Raw genomic sequence first — 17,770 nt, 5'->3', positions numbered from 1 at the left:
ACTTTTGAGAAGGGTTGCTACAATTAACAATTCTTTAAAAGCGCTAAGTAGATGTAAGTGGCTTGAGCCTCTATTCTCAGCAATGCCTGGTGGGCAAGCTGCTGCCTTGGCCGACAGAGGGGGTTTGAGCCAGGAATCTCCAGAGCTAAAAACATGCAGGGACTGCCTGACGAGAAGGGCCTTTTTATAAAGGGTTATGCATTATTTTAGTTCAAAGGAAGCTCTTCCCTCATGTCTGACAGCCACAGGGGGTTGAAGCTTGAATGAGCTTGTGTGATAGTTACCCTCCTGATTGATACCCTGGGGCTAAACTTTTGGTCCCAACAAACTGAAAACGTAAATTGCCACAGCTTGAACTAAGAAGCAACATTTTTAGCAGGGGACTGTAACAAATCATAATCTCTGTGGATTGGCCCAGAAGGAGCAATGTCCAAAACACATGCTCACCAGCTGATTATGCCAGTAGCCTCTATCACAAGAGTGAACAACAAGTGAGAACAGGATTGCCTTAGAGCTCTCTCATGCTGATTTAGTTGTAAATTAGGCTGTATCTGAGCCTTATTTAAAAGAAACAATTTATGTAGCAAAACTGAAAGTGCACAGAGAGCTTCAAATGAAGCCTGAATCTGCCAGTGCAAACAGAAGAAACAGAACTGATCCATTACAATGGTGATCAGTTTTCAAGGGAAAACATTTTTACAGGCCACCTGTTATCTTCTGACAGCTTTTCCACAGAGGACTTTAATTTAGGCACCGATACCATAGGCAGAAGAAATATTTTATGAAAAATCAAGATTCAGTTCTTTCTTCGTCTTAGAGCTTGTCATACATGAAGCAGTGTATCAAGGTTTTCAAAAGAGAATTTTCAGTCCAAAACTGGTATGTGTACAAAAACTGGTCATACATAAAAAAGGAGCATTCTATGTTTGTCTCCAGTAACTATGCTTTACTGGGATAGGCTGGAAAAGTTCAACAAGGAATACTATTTACAGTGCATTATCTGAAACAAAATGTGATGCAAAAGCAGTCAAAAGAAGAGATGGCTAAGTGTGAAGTTTTCTTTGTAGTCAGCTGCTGATCCACAGATGAGTCATTCATAAAGGCTTGCTCAGGTTTCATCTCATCACCAGTTCTGAATCTTCTGAAACCATTTCCAGAGATTCAGTTTAGTCAGACATGCCTCAGTCATCACACCACCTTCAGCAGCACTACATGGGAGAATACAGGGCAGTTTTTCTCTCCTCACTGCTTTTCTTTGTCACCTCTGCAACTTGAGGACACTAGCTGTGCCATTTCTATGCTGCAATGGCTCTTCTTTTCCTTATGCCTGGAGCTACTGGGCTCGTTGGCTTTAACACACGGGCTGAGCTGGACAGAAAGCCAAAACAGGAGCAATGAAGCCAACAGGCAGCTCAGCCACAGCAGCTGGTGGAGCCCCCCACAACACAGTAAACTCAGTGGTAGCGTATCAGGAATAACTCATAGAAAAGTGCCTAAAAGCCTGGCGCTGGAGTGGCACGTCCATAGCAGCAGCAACATGGAGATGGCTGTGCTGGTTTTGGATATTCAAACCCATAACCTCCGATGCAGGACAATGCAAATGCATGCCTTAGGAAGCAGAGTTACTGAGCATGAACAGTGGCTGCTTTGCAAAGCAATTATCAAATAAAACACAAATTTACCCACATCTGTGGATTTTGTGTCCTAGAACATTCTTGTTATTAAAATTCTCATGCTCTACAATCAAATAAGACTAGGAAAGCATGAAAAGCCCCTTTGCCACTATAAGAGTATTTATAACCAAGCCTGCCAGCTTGCACTCCAGACTTCAGTCCTCTGACACGTAAAAAATGAACTACAATACCAGTGTCCATGCTGGTTCTACTGGTTTCCATGGGCTAGAACGCTCCTGAGTGAAAATAGTGGCATTTTCCCTCAACTTCTCTTGTTCCCTTTGTCTGAGAGAGAGACACTGCCTGAGCAGCACTCCCAGTCTCGGGTACTGTAAGAGCAACGCTGGAACTCAGGGCCTGAATGCCAGGCAGTATGTTTTTCTGCCTCTGCTCTGCTAGTGCTGCCTCCCAACACAGACAAGTGATTTCCACAGCATCACAGCCCCTCCTGACTCAGGCTGGACCTGATACAGCACAGAGTTGTTCTGTCACTACACCCACAAGTTACAGCATCTGATGTGGACAACAAATGGACTAATGCTTATTTATTTATTTGGTTTGGGTTGGGTTTTGTTTGTTTGTTTTTTTTTTTTCCAGTGCCCTGAACTAGCACTCTAAATCAGTGACAGGGAGCTCATGCACATGGTTCATATACAAGCAAATTCAATTACTAAAACAAAACAGCAACACAAATCAACCCAAAATGGTAGTCTTGGAGACAAACTAAAAATAATGCCTTCTTCCAGTTTTATATTTGAACCCTTTTCAATCTTCTTTCCAGCACAGCATACATTTTGACAGTCATCAAATAGTGGTGATAGCTGCAAAGGGGGCTGCCTGGTTTTAGGCATACTCCCTTTCTTTGAAAATGTTGCTCAGCCCCAAAACACGACAGATTTGAAATATTTCCCAGGATTAGAAAACTTCCCTTTCTGAATGGAAATACACTCCATGGAAGCCTGAAGCCTCACTGAAATCACAAAAGCAATAATTTTACTGAACATGCACGAAATAGTCTTCATCTATGGCTCTGAGTCTCCCTTACTGTGTGGTATGCCCTCCAGTTCATGAGTCTCTTCCAGGACATCCAGCTCCTGAGCCCCAACTCTAAAGCAAGAAGCAAGCAACTGCCAAGCATCTGTTATCTCCATCAGATTCAATGATCTCCAAGAGCCACCAAAGGAGAGGTTTAAAGTTAATGCCTCTTTACTGCCCCTGAAGAGGTCAGAGCCACAGTTGCAGAGCTTTCAGGAACTGCCTTCCATGGCATGTTAAAAACTCTGGCATGACCACCTGTCCTGCTACATCCATGGATGTCTGTACAGCACAGTACATGGTGGGCATGATCCAGAACCATTTTCCTGCTTCAGGGCTGTGGTGTCTGGAAGCCCTGATAAACTTTGTCCAAAGTAGATCTGCTAGATGGATTTTGCCTGAGCTGCTCATCCTGAAAGCAATGGGACCTCTTACCTGCTCTGAGCAATTCCCTCTGCTTTGCATTTGCCAGTGTTTCTCAGATGAGAAATTCAGATTTGACATCCTATATGCACTGAATCTGCATTTTCTGTCCATGCTTTGTTTTGTTTCAAAGGAAGATTTCTGATCAGCTCTACTTAATGTTTCTGTCTTTTCCTGTTGCATGCTGGCACTGCTTCTCTGAAGGCACTGAATCCAATAACTGCAACAAAACTCTGTTAGCTTCACCAGCTGATGCCTGGGGACAAAATGTTTTCTAGACAGAATGCAACCATACCTCATTATTTATCCTATGTCATTTGAACAGCAAATATTCACAGTCAGTATATTCACAGTCCCTTGGGATTCCAAGGGACAAAGTAACACACTCTTCTTTCAGCTCTGGTGTGCTGAATTCGTATCCTAATTTCATTCATGCATGGCTGATATTAAACCAGCAGAAAAGTCAGAACAGTCCATGATACTTGCTTAGGAAGGTCCAGAATAAAAAGAAAAGGTTGCAAGTCAAAAGTGAGAAAGAAAAGGAAGTTTGATATATGGTATTATCAGATCTGGAATACAAGAATGGCATTATCTGGGTATGAAAACCTCTCATTTTCATTAGTTAAGGTACTTATGCTTCTTTTGACAATATAGACCAATTGATCTCAAGACAGAACATTCAGGCATGCGATGCAGTTGGGTCCATTAACAAGACTTGTACGGAATTATGTAAATCATTTAAATAGATGAGATTCACCAGATGGTTTCCACTAGGAGAGCTGAACATTAGTGCATACATCTGCATTACCTGCTTGCAGCTAAAATCTTCTCCATTACTTTCAGTTGTGATACTCTTTTTTTTTTTCCCATCTGCTTTTTTTATAATTATAACTGTTTATTTTTACAGGAAAGGGAATTCATTCTTGCTGCTAGCTTAGTCCTAAGCAGTGCTGCCAACTGTGATGCGAAGTTGGTTTCATAATATAGTAGACAAAAATGAGTTTATTCGTTCAAAAATTATTTCACAGATATGAGTGTTGATAATTAGGTGTAGTTCTGCATTACACTGACTATAGCAGACAGAACCATTAGGATCAAAAATACAGCTTGAAATTACTTTTATGATACCTGTGTTTAATAAACAGGTAGCAGTTTCATCACTGTGAACTCTTCTAATTTATAGCTGATAGCAAAAACAGTCTTACTCAACAAAACTGAATGAAAAAGTCTCACTGGGCGCATTTTAGCCAAAAAAAGATGTCCTATTCAAACTGTCATGACTTGCTAACATCATATAGTGTTGAATACCTTGAATTTTTCTTCCAAAGGTGAAAAAAAAAATGTATTCATTGGATGAAGTAATACTCTAGACAAGAAAACAGGCTGGAGTGTAATCAGCACAGACCATGCCAATACTGTGCTTCAGAAATCAATCTGAAAGTTTCTCTAGGAATCATAATTTTCTGCTGGTCTTAAACAGCACCAGATGACGATGACACACACAGAGGTTCAGCTATGCTAGTCAAGTAATTAGCATGGCAGAACTAATCCTTTATCTGTTCTCTCCCATTATAAATGCTTCCGCTCTAACTGAAGTGAGAAAAAGTATGCTCAGATCCTGGATTCCCTTACATAGGCACTTAAACAAAATCACAGTTAATTTATATTTGGTTTAGACAAATAAATGCTTTTGTAGATCTGAGCTTCTATTTCCAAGCTAGCTGCACTCCCGTTGTTTTCTTCTTACAGTTACTTGTCATACAGATCATACTCACTTCAATTTCTGTATGCCTAAACATATTCTTCTATGTAGGTTCATGAATATAAAAATGCCAAAGTTTGTCCACAAAAAGATGTGGCTGCTGATGTTTTTACACAGGCTTTTTTGTTTATTTCATACAGTTAGTTTTTGTAATAAAAGAGAGACTATATATAGATTAAAGAAGCCTACCCGGCTGCCTTCAAACTTTGAGCGATCGTTGTTTGCCTTTGCTGTTTTTTCTGCAAGTTTCTTCTGCCTTTGAGGGCCTTTTCCAAAGAAAATGTAGTTGACAAAGGCGTATTCAAGTAAGGCCAAGAAGACAAATACAAAGCAGCCCATAAGATACATGTCAATGGCTTTAACATATGGAATTTTAGGCAAAGTCTCTCGCAGATGAGTGTTGATTGTTGTCATAGTCAGCACAGTTGTAATTCCTATACAAAGAAAAAAAGAGCACATATCTTACAACTCCACGCATACCATGCTTCAATTTTATTTTCCTTTTTAGCAAATTTGCCTTGGCAGTGTGAAGAACCTCAAAAATTTGCGAAAGATATCTCCCAGGTGACATCACTGCAAATGAAAGCAAAATTAAAGCTTGATACATTATTATTCTGTTACAATATTTCCTTCATATGATCAGAGGGAACAGCTAACAAGGGGGCCTGGCACCACTGCCGTGAGTTGGCATAGCTTCATGGAAGCTGGTGTAGCTGTACTGAGAATCTCTTCCATGAAGACCAAGCTGATCTGCAACAGAAAGGCAGTCTGCCAAGCATTAAAAGGTGTGCTCTTCCAGCACCGTGCTGCTCAATACAACGGAGAGAAGTTTTTAAAAAGTAGCAAAACTAATTAGGGGTCTGGATAGATAGAACCATGTGCATATATTAAGACAGAGTGTTCGTATAGATGGTGAAAGATTCCTCTCATACAATTTTAAATTTCTTAAAGTTAAGCAGTTGTTTGAAGTTAGTCCTGTAGGGCCTCTCTGTAGCAGATGGAGAGCACAGGCACCTTTCTAGAGCAGTTCATCCCATCTATTTTAGACACCTATTTCACAAAAGGACTATATAGAAGAGGGATTTGAGGTGACTAGATTAGAGCATTATTCTAATTTTTACATAGAAAGAAGTGAGATGAGAGGTGAGAGGCAGACAGGTATGTGCATTTGTGGAAAGAAAAAGACAAGGAGGGAGAGCAACATTTTTATAGTGATTGACTGGACACCAATAAAGTACCTAGAAAAATCTGTAAATTATGTCAAACCCTCATTTATTTACCTAAGGACCAGCATAACATCTAAAAATATATTACAGAGCACTGTTTTGAAAAGCTGGTAAGAAAAGCAAATATATTGTCTGCTTGAATTCACAATAAAGTGCAAGGTCTGTATCTCTGCTGGAAATTTTATGGCAAGCGCAAATCACAGGTGGCTGAAAACACTGATTTGTGGAATAAGTCTACATTGGTAAATGAGGCAAGTCATTCTAATAGGTCCCCTCCATTACTATTTTCTCTGATTTCATAATTATACCATCAGTTTGTAAGTAGTCACTAAAATGTGGGCAGAACACAAATAAAGAACAAAAGAAAATTGCTGCCATATTACAAAGCACAGATTCTTCTACCTGAAGAGACAGAAATAAAGACAATATCACTCAAAATCAAGCTGTCAGTGTAAAGAGTGTCACTCCAGGGAACTGTAGCAGTAACCTATAAGGTTCTGTAACAGGTATTTTGTATATTTAGTACTCCAGCATCATGCAGTTTTCAGTGTTTTTCCTCTAAACTGTGAAACAAGTGTGTGTTGATGTCAGATGTTTCAAGGCTTGAAATACAGCGGAGACACACACAACACAAGTTTATTTAAAAACTGTATTGGGTATAACTCACCCAGCTCTGCAGTAAAATGAGGAATATAGCTGACACATTATTTTTACCTAAAGAAACTTGGACAGAGTCAGAGACAGAGTCTTTAGAAAACCTCCATGCCAGCACAAGGAACAGGGGTGAGAAAGCTGGAGGACTGCAGCAAACACTATCATACGTTTGCAGACCAAGGGATTTCTCTAGCCTGAATTAGCTTCTTTCTTTGTAGGATTACCTGCTGCTGCTTCCTATAAGGGATTCCAAAAGCTACCTAAGATCAAATTGATTTTTGTATCAGAAATCCCACAGGTTCCTTGGCATCTCACCATCATCCTACAGATGCTTACCAAAGCCTAGGTCAAGAAGGGACTTAGAAGCTTGCCCAGTGGCTGTTATAATGCCCACATTTTTGATGTCTGTTCCCAGTCTGTAATCGTGATTCTAGAGATAAGTCCTTAAACACCACACGGGGAGATTTCGGTGGCTCTCTTGGTGATCCAGAAGATTAATGACACTGAACAGAAAGGTGGCTACCACTAACCAAAAGGAAGTATGTCCTCTGGGAGATTCTGCTGGCACCCCGCAGGCAAATGCCCTTCTGAAGTTCAATAAAGTATTTTAAAGCACAGCTGGAGGACAAGCAGCTGACACTCACCTATCACATACAAAACAGGATAATCACGTGATTATAGCCCTTCCGAAAACTGAGAACTCTTGAGATTATTTTTCTTTTCACTCAAAGGACTGAATTTAGGAACTTCTAGGGCTAACTAGCAAAAACTCAGTTTTGAACAGAACTGATGGTTTTGAGTATTTCTCTTGAGATCCACCCTTTATCAGTCTCTACCTGCAGTGTCTATAGCACATAGTCTGGAATGAGCTGGCCTTTGCTCCATGTCTCTGTTTCTCTGTTGAGGGAATTACTTGGTTCAGTGCAGCCTGGACCACAGACAGTGTGTGCAGCGAGTGACCCGGAACAGGAGCAAAACATGGAAGTGAATGAACTAAAATCAGGCTCTTTCCAAGAACACAGGCTTCCTGCAGGAGTTGACTAAAAGCTTCTCTCCATGACCCTAAGGATTGCACAGGGAGTTCTTCCTCTAACAAATACCTAAGCCATCAGGCCTTATCCTCCTCTGAAATGAGCTTTTCGGAGCTAGTTACATATGTCCAAAGGTGCTATAATGCCTTTAAACTTTGATACCTTTTCATATCAGCTTCAGACTCATAAGAGTGGCTATACTGAACATAGGATTAGACCCATGGTACTGAACTTCATTATACAAACATCAGGTGATACAAGACATAATCACCAAGGCTCTTAATTGTTTACTCAGAAGAACCTATTAGATGGATTTTTGTCCTCTCAAAAGTACCTTCTATCAATTGAAAATAGAACATCTGGGCTCCTGAGCTTGCTTGGAATGTACTCTCTGACTTTTGTTCTAATATTTGTGTTATCACAGTACAGTACTTGATGAACATGCCAAACACAAATAGGCCACATGAGACAGTCCTGTTTCTTAAACAAGGAAAAAAATGTGAACCCATTACAGAAGGGCATGAAATGTCACTGGGCTTGGTAACTTCTGTATAACCATCTGTTCTCTGCAGTCCTGGCCAGTATGTAAAATCTAGATGCTGACTGATGTGTCTGAAATGCTTCCCTCACTCGGTCATAATGTCTCCAGGGTGGATTTGGTATCCAGTAGTTCATTTAAGAATACATCAGAGCTGTTTGGACTCTGTGTCCCATCTCCCATTAAGCTACTACTTATCTGCAATCTGCTGAACATGCAGTAGCTCCAGAGTGGTAATGACAGATTGTGTCATGCCCATACACCAGCTAATCCACAGTATCTGTAGAATTTCTGTAGAGTAACTGCAGTTAATCTACAATATCCTCAGTTACCCAAAATCAGATGCTAGGATGTAATATGGTATTGCAGAAAGGTATAGCTGTGGCTGCCCAGCCTGCTTTGTGTATGTGGGATCTTGAAAGGTGCAGGGTACAGAGGTGGGGAATCATATGGTCATGGGTTGGAGTCCTGGTTTGCTGTGGTATGTATCAGAAAAATAAGGGAATTAGGGAATATATTCCTGATTTAAGAAGAGGAGAGGAAGAGGAGAGGAAGAGGAGAGGAGGAGGAGAGGGAGAGGGAGAGGGAGAGGGAGAGGGAGAGGGAGAGGGAGAGGGAGAGGGAGAGGGAGAGGGAGAGGGAGAGGGAGAGGGAGAGGAGAGGAGAGGAGAGGAGAGGAGAGGAGAGGAGAGGAGAGGAGAGGAGAGGAGAGGAGAGGAGAGGAGAGGAGAGGAGAGGAGAGGAGAGGAGAGGAGAGGAGAGGAGAGGAGAGGAGAGGAGAGGAGAGGAGAGGAGAGGAGAGGAGAGGAGAGGAGAGGAGAGGAGAGGAGAGGAGAGGAGAGGAGAGGAAAGAGGGGAAAAGATGAGAGGCAGCAGTAGTCATAAGGACTTATGGATCCATTTAATCTTGATCCATTTAATCTTCCTTGTCTGAGTATGCTTGTGTAATAGATGAAATATTTCCTGTGAGATATTGTGAAGCCACCTTCCCTTATCCAAAGGATACTTTGATCTGAAAAGGTCTTGGACAGGGATCACCAACCTGTGCCAAATCTGTGTTTTTATGTCATGAGGTAAACAGCACTTTAAGCTGTCATAAAAATACACTTAGCATACTGTGTATTCTGAGGGTTAGGCGGGATGTCATGGTCCATAGCTGATATGCCCCTGTGTTCTGAACCAGCACATGGTTCTTGAGGTCTGTTCCTGCCACTGTCAGTTAAAGCACCCCAGACCTCAGGAGGCAGCTTGGAGCCACACTTGTCTTCCCACACTGAGCTGGACTACATGCTCAAGCCCCTGGAGTATGATTCTGGAGCTGGTCCCTCACTGAAGCTACTGACAACAACATTAACTTTGATGAGAACAAGGCTGGGACCAGTATGAGCTGCTCATGTCAGAGAGTTAGTGATAGCTACATTCTTGCATGCAGGGAAAAACATCACTTTTGAGGCAATACTGGATGACATGATTTTGACGTAAATGATTTTGGAATATCAAAACACTGACATCACATTGCAGTCTTTAACAACCTCTGAAGGCTACATTCAGTCTGACATTTTAATGTCCCACTCATTCTTAGCACATACCAAGGGCAACTCTTGCTGCTGATGCATCATAATTGATCCAGAATGACACCCATGATAAAATGGTAATCAGTATGGAGGGCATGTAGGTTTGGAGAATAAAGTATCCAATATTTCTCTTCAACCTGAAGCTCAGTGAGAGTCTTGGATAGGCACCTGAGGAAAGGGAGGGGAAAACAGTGTTATTTATACTGAAGAGAAGACACTTGCAGATAGTTGTCTTCAGTTTCCGTAGAAACTAAAGCATGCTAATTTTATGGGGTAGTATGACATCTGCAGAACAGTAGGGAGAACACCTTCACTGTACTACTGTTTGGTATTAAAAGAAACCTTGCAGTGAATATAGTAATATCCAACCAATTTGTATTTGTGAGGAAAAGAGAGAGCGTAAATTATTCTATATCATTGAACAGATGGGTGAGCACCGGTTAGTTTTTAAAAACAGATGCTTAGGTCTCCAAGTAAAATGCTTATTCAAATACACAGTTTTATGAATAGTATTTATATTGAGAGGATTAGTAATGTGCAGTTTTTTATTTACATGGAAGAGTTGTTCATGAGATGGCAATTCTTAATTACATCTGAACTATGAGAAACATGCTACCTGTGGTGTCAAAAATAAATTGTAATGAATCCCACTGATGAAAAGCCTTCAGACCAGATCCTCTAACATCAGAGCCAGACAGAATTTTTCTTCCAAAAATATTTTAAGCAAAACAAAGATGATTTTGTACGTGTGTGTTTATATATATACAGTATACATATAGGATTCATGAATTGTTACAACTGGAGCAAATAAATAATAAAAAAATAATAACCTCAATGTCAACATTTCAAACAAAACATTTTATTATTTAACTTCAAACTGGTGTATTTCAAAATTGCTGTTAATCTTACTGAATGTATTTTATATATTTAGAAATCTCCGTTTAAAAAATTGTGACTTCTTTCACCTAATGCAAAGAGGATTAAATCTGAGTACAGCTGTACAAGGAAAAAGTAGTCATTCACACATTAGCTTCATGATTTTAGTGTTTGCATTACAAGTCTCAGACATGATACTTCTAATAAATAGCTCATCTAAAAGCTCTAGCTATAGTCAACATCGTAAAAAAATTTCTGAACATACTGGGGTCCCAACTTGATATCAGATCACATCCCACCCATTCTAATACAAACATGTGCAAGATATGAAAGATTACATCTAGAAACAAACAAATTACAAACTTCCCTTTAAATTATGTTCATATGTTTGGATATGAGCATAAGAAATTACATTTGCCCATATACACAAGAATGATGGGATTTCCTGAGAGAGAAAGCTTAAAAAGGAAGAGAAAACTGCAGATTTTTCTTCATCACATTCCTGATAGTTTGGTATACTTTGAGCCATATGACAGAAAAAATGCTACACCATTTCCAGGCAGCAGAAGCATCCAGGGAGTATCCAACTTTATGCAACTATCCTTAACTGTTTTATTAATCTCAGAAGAACTATCACTGGAAAAAGAAATATCTGGTAGATGCATTTGGCTGCTGTGATTACTTGAATCACTAGTAATTTTTTTCAGGATGAAATGCCTTCTAGTTTCACCAATAGAAGAATATTGGTGGAGTCAGAATAATTTATTTCATCATGAAAATCAGACCAAGGTTTTCTATCTAAAGCAGTCAACATAATTTTCAGCAAAGAATCATTGAGACTTTAGCTTGCTTAACATCTTCATCTTCTAATGAACATTTCATGTCAAAAGACAAATTCTCTCTTTGAAACCATACCTGCTTTTTTGCTAACAAAGATTATCTTTTTCATTGAGCTTCTCATAAAACGGTTTCCATGGCCCTGTGTCTGCAGACTAGGTAAATAAAACAGGAGCATACCCTGCCATCATGAAATACATTAAAAATGTAGCAGACCGGATGACCTTTCTGCAATAAGAGTAGTGCATCTGACAGAAATCTTTATAAAGCTCTGCTGAGGAAAATTATTTCATATAATACACCACCCATGCAAAGGATGCTCTATAAATCTCTTTCTTTCCAAAAGTCCTGTCCAGGTTTGGGTGTCTGCAGAATATCATTGATAGAGGTGATGACTGAAAAATCTCACACAGAATACTGATTCTCTGATAAATAGTCTGAAGGATTCATGCAAGAAGGTTCAGTGGAAATGAAACACTGAATCAAAGCCTCTTCTTGGGCTGCTCCAATGCCAAGGACCCTGGATGCATTGGAGAACCTCAGAGAAAGATGAGAGCACTTTGCTATCGATAAGGCAGGGAAAAAGGTGTGGATGGAGGAAGTGTGTATCAACAGTGGAGACAAGTAACACGTCACATATGTCAGTGATGTTCAGTAATGAAATCCTGAACTGAGAAACAGTATAACAGAGCAAACTTCAGACATTTATCTCAAATGCTTCACCCAGGACCATCACCTATTACCTCATCACTATCTCCATCTAATGAGATAAGGTAATTACTGAAACTTGTGGGACCTGGCCTTAAAGGTGGACTCTCCAGATTGCCTCAAGGCCAGAGACATCAACATAAAGTTGTTTCAAGCACTGGGTTCTTTATGCTGAAGCTAGAAATCCAAGAACTATACCTAGGGCCAGAGCTGTCAGTGCTGTCTGTCCTCCTGTGCTAGAGTGGGGGTTGCACTGCAACAAGAGAGATTTAGCTATGAATCTGAAGGTGCACTGTTCCTTTTGAGATGCCCTATGACATCTCAGACACCAGCTTGCAGGTGGTGGATATGACAGAGCCCCTACATCTTTTTGATCAGCAGCTGGAGATGAAGAAGGCTGTCCTACGCAACCTCCAATAGCAGTTGATTAAGAGACTCACTTGAACTGCATACACATGAGCTAGATGTCTAAGCTCCAATTATATTTACAGGAGAGTCAGTTCATCTAGTCAATCTAGTAAATGAAACCTATAGAATTATCCATCTCCTCTTAAAATAGATTCCTATTGGTGGACTGAATTTTCCAGACTTCATCGACTGTATTGACTAGATTCCCATCAACTAAGATACCTAGTTGTTCAGTAAACACTGAAATTATATTCACCTTAAATCAGAGAAAGATGAATCCCAGCCCTGGAAGTGTCAGGGTAGGTTTTGAGGTTCTGTGGCTCCTGGACAATCTAACCAAAAGTCTTGCTGGCACTACAGCTACTTACTGGAGTCGACACATTGCTCAGTTTCACAGAGGTAAGTAGAATGCCACCATGGTTTGTGGTGATTTTGCAAGCTCAAATTTTATTGGGAGGTCTGGATCTCAGGAAATTTCGGAATAGTCTTTGTACAGTTCAGGTTGAAACTGAAACATGAACTGGTAGCCTTGTTTTTTCATACTATGCAGCCAGAGTTCTCCTTTAGGTAGGTCTCCCTGAGACTACAAAAGTTTGTATTACTTTCACCTGTATTGCTTTTATGCCTTCACAGATGATCTGTTGGCCCTGCCTCCAACCTGCCATCTCTGCTATAATATCTCATCTCCAGAAAACAGACCACAAGAATCTGTGGAAAAAAGAATTAAAAGAAGGAACATTCCTTATTTCCCCTACTTATTTCCCCCTCTTTGTCTGGATGGCTAAAGCTCAGTGAAAAGGATGGGTCCTAACCTGCATCAAACAAGGACTGTAAGCCTAGATCTTTATTTATCTAAGAAGGAACCATCTTGTGTAATTTATTTAATAAAAATTGATTTCTTCGTGAACTCAACAATTACACTGTTACTTGCCTGATTATGCTTGGATAGTGATTTGTCAATTAAGGCTCAGTCCATTTAGAGATTAATTACAAGGAAATTCTAGTTGTTAACATTTGTTTTTTGCCTAAAGAACAGTGTTGCTGTTCAGGGACCACATTTGTTACCCTTCCTCCCCTCTCATATAACATGTTGAAGTCTATGGGCTAATTCAAATAGTACAGAAATAACAGAATTTGGCCTGAAGTATTTAAATCTAACAACAGTATTGAGAATGCAGGCATGGAAACAAATACTTAATCAATAACTGAGCCCAAAATATTCCTCTTTCATATATTTGGGCACCTGGTAAAAAGTAATTACTTGTTTCTGTTTCAATTTCATTAAAAGCTAGCAAGCTGAAATACCTAGCTCCAAGGCTAAATTGGTCTCTTGCTATTTTATCCGAGTATGAACCAAGATAACAGAGTTGGTCACTTACAGAATTCTTATTTTAATCTGTTCTTCTGGGAAGGTTCTTCGGCTAATTGGAAATGTACTTTATAAATTGATCTTTCAAAATACAGCAAATAATTAATTTTCAAATCTTTTAAGACTACCCTCCTCTTACTGACAGGTTGCTAATCTGGCTGTGATTGCTATGCATCTTGAAGCTTTTACGTGGTGTTTTACATATCCCCATTCCTGTTCAGCTTCTTAGCATTTCTGGATAACAAACGTTTAGGAGGCAGATTCAGCTCACAGGTCTAGGCACTAAATTTCAGGTGTTTGCATGTAGATATTTATACATGGATGTTGCATAAGCTCTCAGTGTAAACCATGGAGATCTAGACCTACAGCCAGCTGATTCTAAGGGTGTGATTTAATTGCCTGTACAGATGTATCTAATGCCATTTGAGATGCATTAGGCTACTGAAGAGTAGAACTTAATGTTAGTTAAGTAATTAATTCTGAAGCTAGATTGTCACACAGGACACAAGACTGTAAGACTCCAGAACAGCAGCCTAACTGCTAAGCAGGATGCTCTACAGCATCTCAAGAGGCACCAGATACCTATGTTTAGGCAACTGAATACTGTCCTATGAGCTATTCACTTAACAGAATAGAGGTGTTCAAGAGCTGAATAGCTCTTTAGACTCCATTGACAGTACTGATTTGATATAATTTGACTCTGGGCTTAAATCAGTAACTGACACACAGGCATCCAGTGCCATTTTAGATGCTTTATGGTAGCCTGTATGGCCTTCAGCTAGTGTCAGAAGGATAGTTAAACCAGATTTTTCTTCTTCATAGCAATTTAGCAATTTAAATACTACTTCCTCTTCTTTCCATCAGGAATAAAGAGAACAGGATATTGCCCGTGTCTTTATCTTCTAGACTGTTGAAGACTTTTATTTAATTCCCACCAAGTGTTCTCTTTTTGTAAACTACACAATTATACCTGTTTCTCTGGTAACCTCAGGTATTCCATTTTCTAGACTTCCACTCATACTTACTAATTTTCCCCAGACCCTCTTCTATTGCTCCACAACTGTCTTGAAGAGCACTATCCATGACCACAAATACTCAGCTGAGGCCTTAGCAATGCAAGTCAGACTCCTTACAGGATTGCTTTGTTGTTTTTTTTTCCCAAAAGATGTTATTGGCTCATGTTCAGTCTGAGATCAACAGCAACTCCCAGATTTCTACATGCAGAACCCTGGCCTAACCTGGTATTCCCTATCCTGAATTTGGATAGGAATATTTAGTTGTACAGATGTTGTATTTTGCACTTGTCCATACTGACTTTTTTATACTTTTTTTCCAGACCTGTTTTGCTAATTTGGCAAGAAAATTTTTAATTCCAATGTTATGCTTCAATATGCATGCAGTTCCTTCAGTATTCATGCAGCCCCGCACAGCTTTCTGTCATTATCTATGGGGTTTTTAACATGCTTACCGTTGCTTCTTCATAGTAACTATGGGAACAGATTTTTCTATTTGCATAAGTAACGCAAGATTATACATCACTGTTCCTCGTGGAGGGTAGAAGAAATTTCTCCAAAAGTGGTTTATGACATGACTCTGAAGTCTTCTTTTAGTTTTATACAATCAAAGCACCCTAGTACTGAAATCTCTGAAATGTTCACTGAGATATTGTGCTCAAAGAACCAATATCTTCCCCTGAGACTTCAGTAACCTCAAAGCCAAAAAAAAAAAGCATACCCAACTTACTTTCCACAAAAATGTAGAAACTGACCCTAATTACTAGGACCGTAAGAAAGTAGGGTCTTGAGAAGAAATTTGAAAAGACTGTGCTGGCTTTATCTGTCAGATTCACTAGCATGCTTCAGATTTAGAATTAAATATGTGGTTTTGAGAAAAAAATGTGATGTTTGCCCTGCATGGAAATACTTGTCACAAAATATCATAATTAATCAAGCATTTTCATAATGTCCAGTACCAAAATAATAGTAAAATCGGTATTGTGTCTTCATCAGTGACAAAAATCATACGCTTCAGAAAATGGTACAAGAAAGGTGGAGGAATCTGTTCTCTTTGATGTCTCATCCTACTCCCTAATGTCAAGCTGTCTTAAACTCTGAAGCGTGAGACTTTTTTACCCTTTCCACAAGTTTTTTTGGAAAGCATTGTTATAGTTCTGAAAATTTGGTCAGTCATATAAATGTCTACTCCTAGTTTTCATTCTTTCTCATACTTGTCTCACAGCTCTTTGTATTTCTCTTTTTCCTGAATGTAACAAACCTCTCTCATCTCTAAATTACTAAATCATGCCTTTACTGAAATATTTCATACTGAACTAAAAGGTGGCTTTGGACTGTTATAAATTCTCTGTATTCCCACTGTTGTCCAAAACAGCCATCCTACAAAAGCATATCCAGTCCTGTGGAGGGGCAGGTCAGCCCTGGCTGCTAAAGGTCACACTAGCTGCAGAACAGAAGGATATAGGATTAGAGTATCTGTTTCTCTACAGAAAAAACCCCCTTCCATTCACAATGATATACAGTTGGCAAATCCTGTCATATTAATTTCAATCCCAGCAATATTTACATTTTGTTCTGAAATACAACTTGTGTTTCTGTGTACTTTGAAACAGATGCTGTGTCCAAAGAGTGGGTGAAGTGATGCTTACAAACATAATAGAGCTGTGCTTCATTTGTTCTAGTGTGCTGGGACAGATGGAACAGCACACTTCCATGGACTGAAGAGCACTGAAAATCTGGAGGTCCCAAACAGTGGCCCCACACTTGCTGATGGCTGTGTTGCTTTGGTCTTGTCACATATAACATCATTTTCCTATGCTGGTATCTAATATTAAACACGTAAATCAACATTGTGCTTTGTCACCTGAAGACATCTGTGAGTTATCAGTAACTTTTATTACATCTTCAAGGAAACAAGGAGGAAACATAGGGATTGAATTTTAGCATCTTAACAATGATGACAAACGCACTGGATATGTATACAGTACTATATACCCATCAGTGGAAATCAAGATACAAAAGACTTTACATTCACTATACAACAACAACTTTTTCATAAAAATGGTGGCTTTTTGACCTAGTATGCCAAAACATACTGATGTATGATCAGTAACCCCGTAGGCTACATTTAAACTCATAATTCAGAGGTGAACGACTTCATATTTATTTAGATCATAGATATTTAGGTGTCTGGTTAAGTATCACACACATAAGAAAAAGAAAAATAATCAAGAAATTATATTGCATAGGCTCCTACCTCCAGGCTTTATCAAGTAAGTAATTTCTTTAGCTAAACACACAACACAGACTATATATAATTATGATTAATTATGATTAATTATGATTAATAAAACAGTAATTATCATACACAAGGAAATTAAACACTAAATGGGCAAATTACAATACTTGCCTGTGGCAAAGACAACATTCTTTGACACCAGTCTATATTCCACGATGGAGAACTGAGGAAGCTCAATCCTCTCCACGCCAGTGACTGCGTTATCTCCACCTCTCCAGTAGAACTCTATGTCGTCAGTTGTGTAGCCATCTGCGGGCAAAGCAGGAGAGTAAGTCAGAAATAACAGCAGACTCAAATGTAGCTTCAAACACAGTACACAGAGTTTGTCATTTGAAACAATGAAG

At 39.4% G+C, this 17,770-nt stretch overlaps 1 protein-coding gene across 5 annotated transcripts in view; it reads right to left on the bottom strand.

The window, feature by feature from the left end:
• GABRB3 (gamma-aminobutyric acid type A receptor subunit beta3) overlaps window positions 1–17,770 on the bottom strand; it is a 196,269-nt gene that overhangs the window by 9,616 nt on the left and 168,883 nt on the right. For all 5 annotated transcript variants that reach the window (XM_074815009.1, XM_074815011.1, XM_074815010.1 and 2 more), the window contains 3 exons: window positions 17,538–17,675; window positions 9,932–10,084; window positions 5,083–5,327 (listed from right to left, as the gene is read on the bottom strand). In XM_074815009.1, the coding sequence (XP_074671110.1) occupies window positions 5,083–5,327; window positions 9,932–10,084; window positions 17,538–17,675 (536 nt within the window). The remainder of the gene's footprint in view (window positions 1–5,082; window positions 5,328–9,931; window positions 10,085–17,537; window positions 17,676–17,770) is intronic.

The sequence above is a fragment of the Strix aluco genome, chromosome 2, assembly GCF_031877795.1.
Source record: "Strix aluco isolate bStrAlu1 chromosome 2, bStrAlu1.hap1, whole genome shotgun sequence".
Classification (NCBI taxonomy): domain Eukaryota; kingdom Metazoa; phylum Chordata; class Aves; order Strigiformes; family Strigidae; genus Strix; species Strix aluco.
This window is presented reverse-complemented; position numbering and strand designations above follow the sequence as displayed.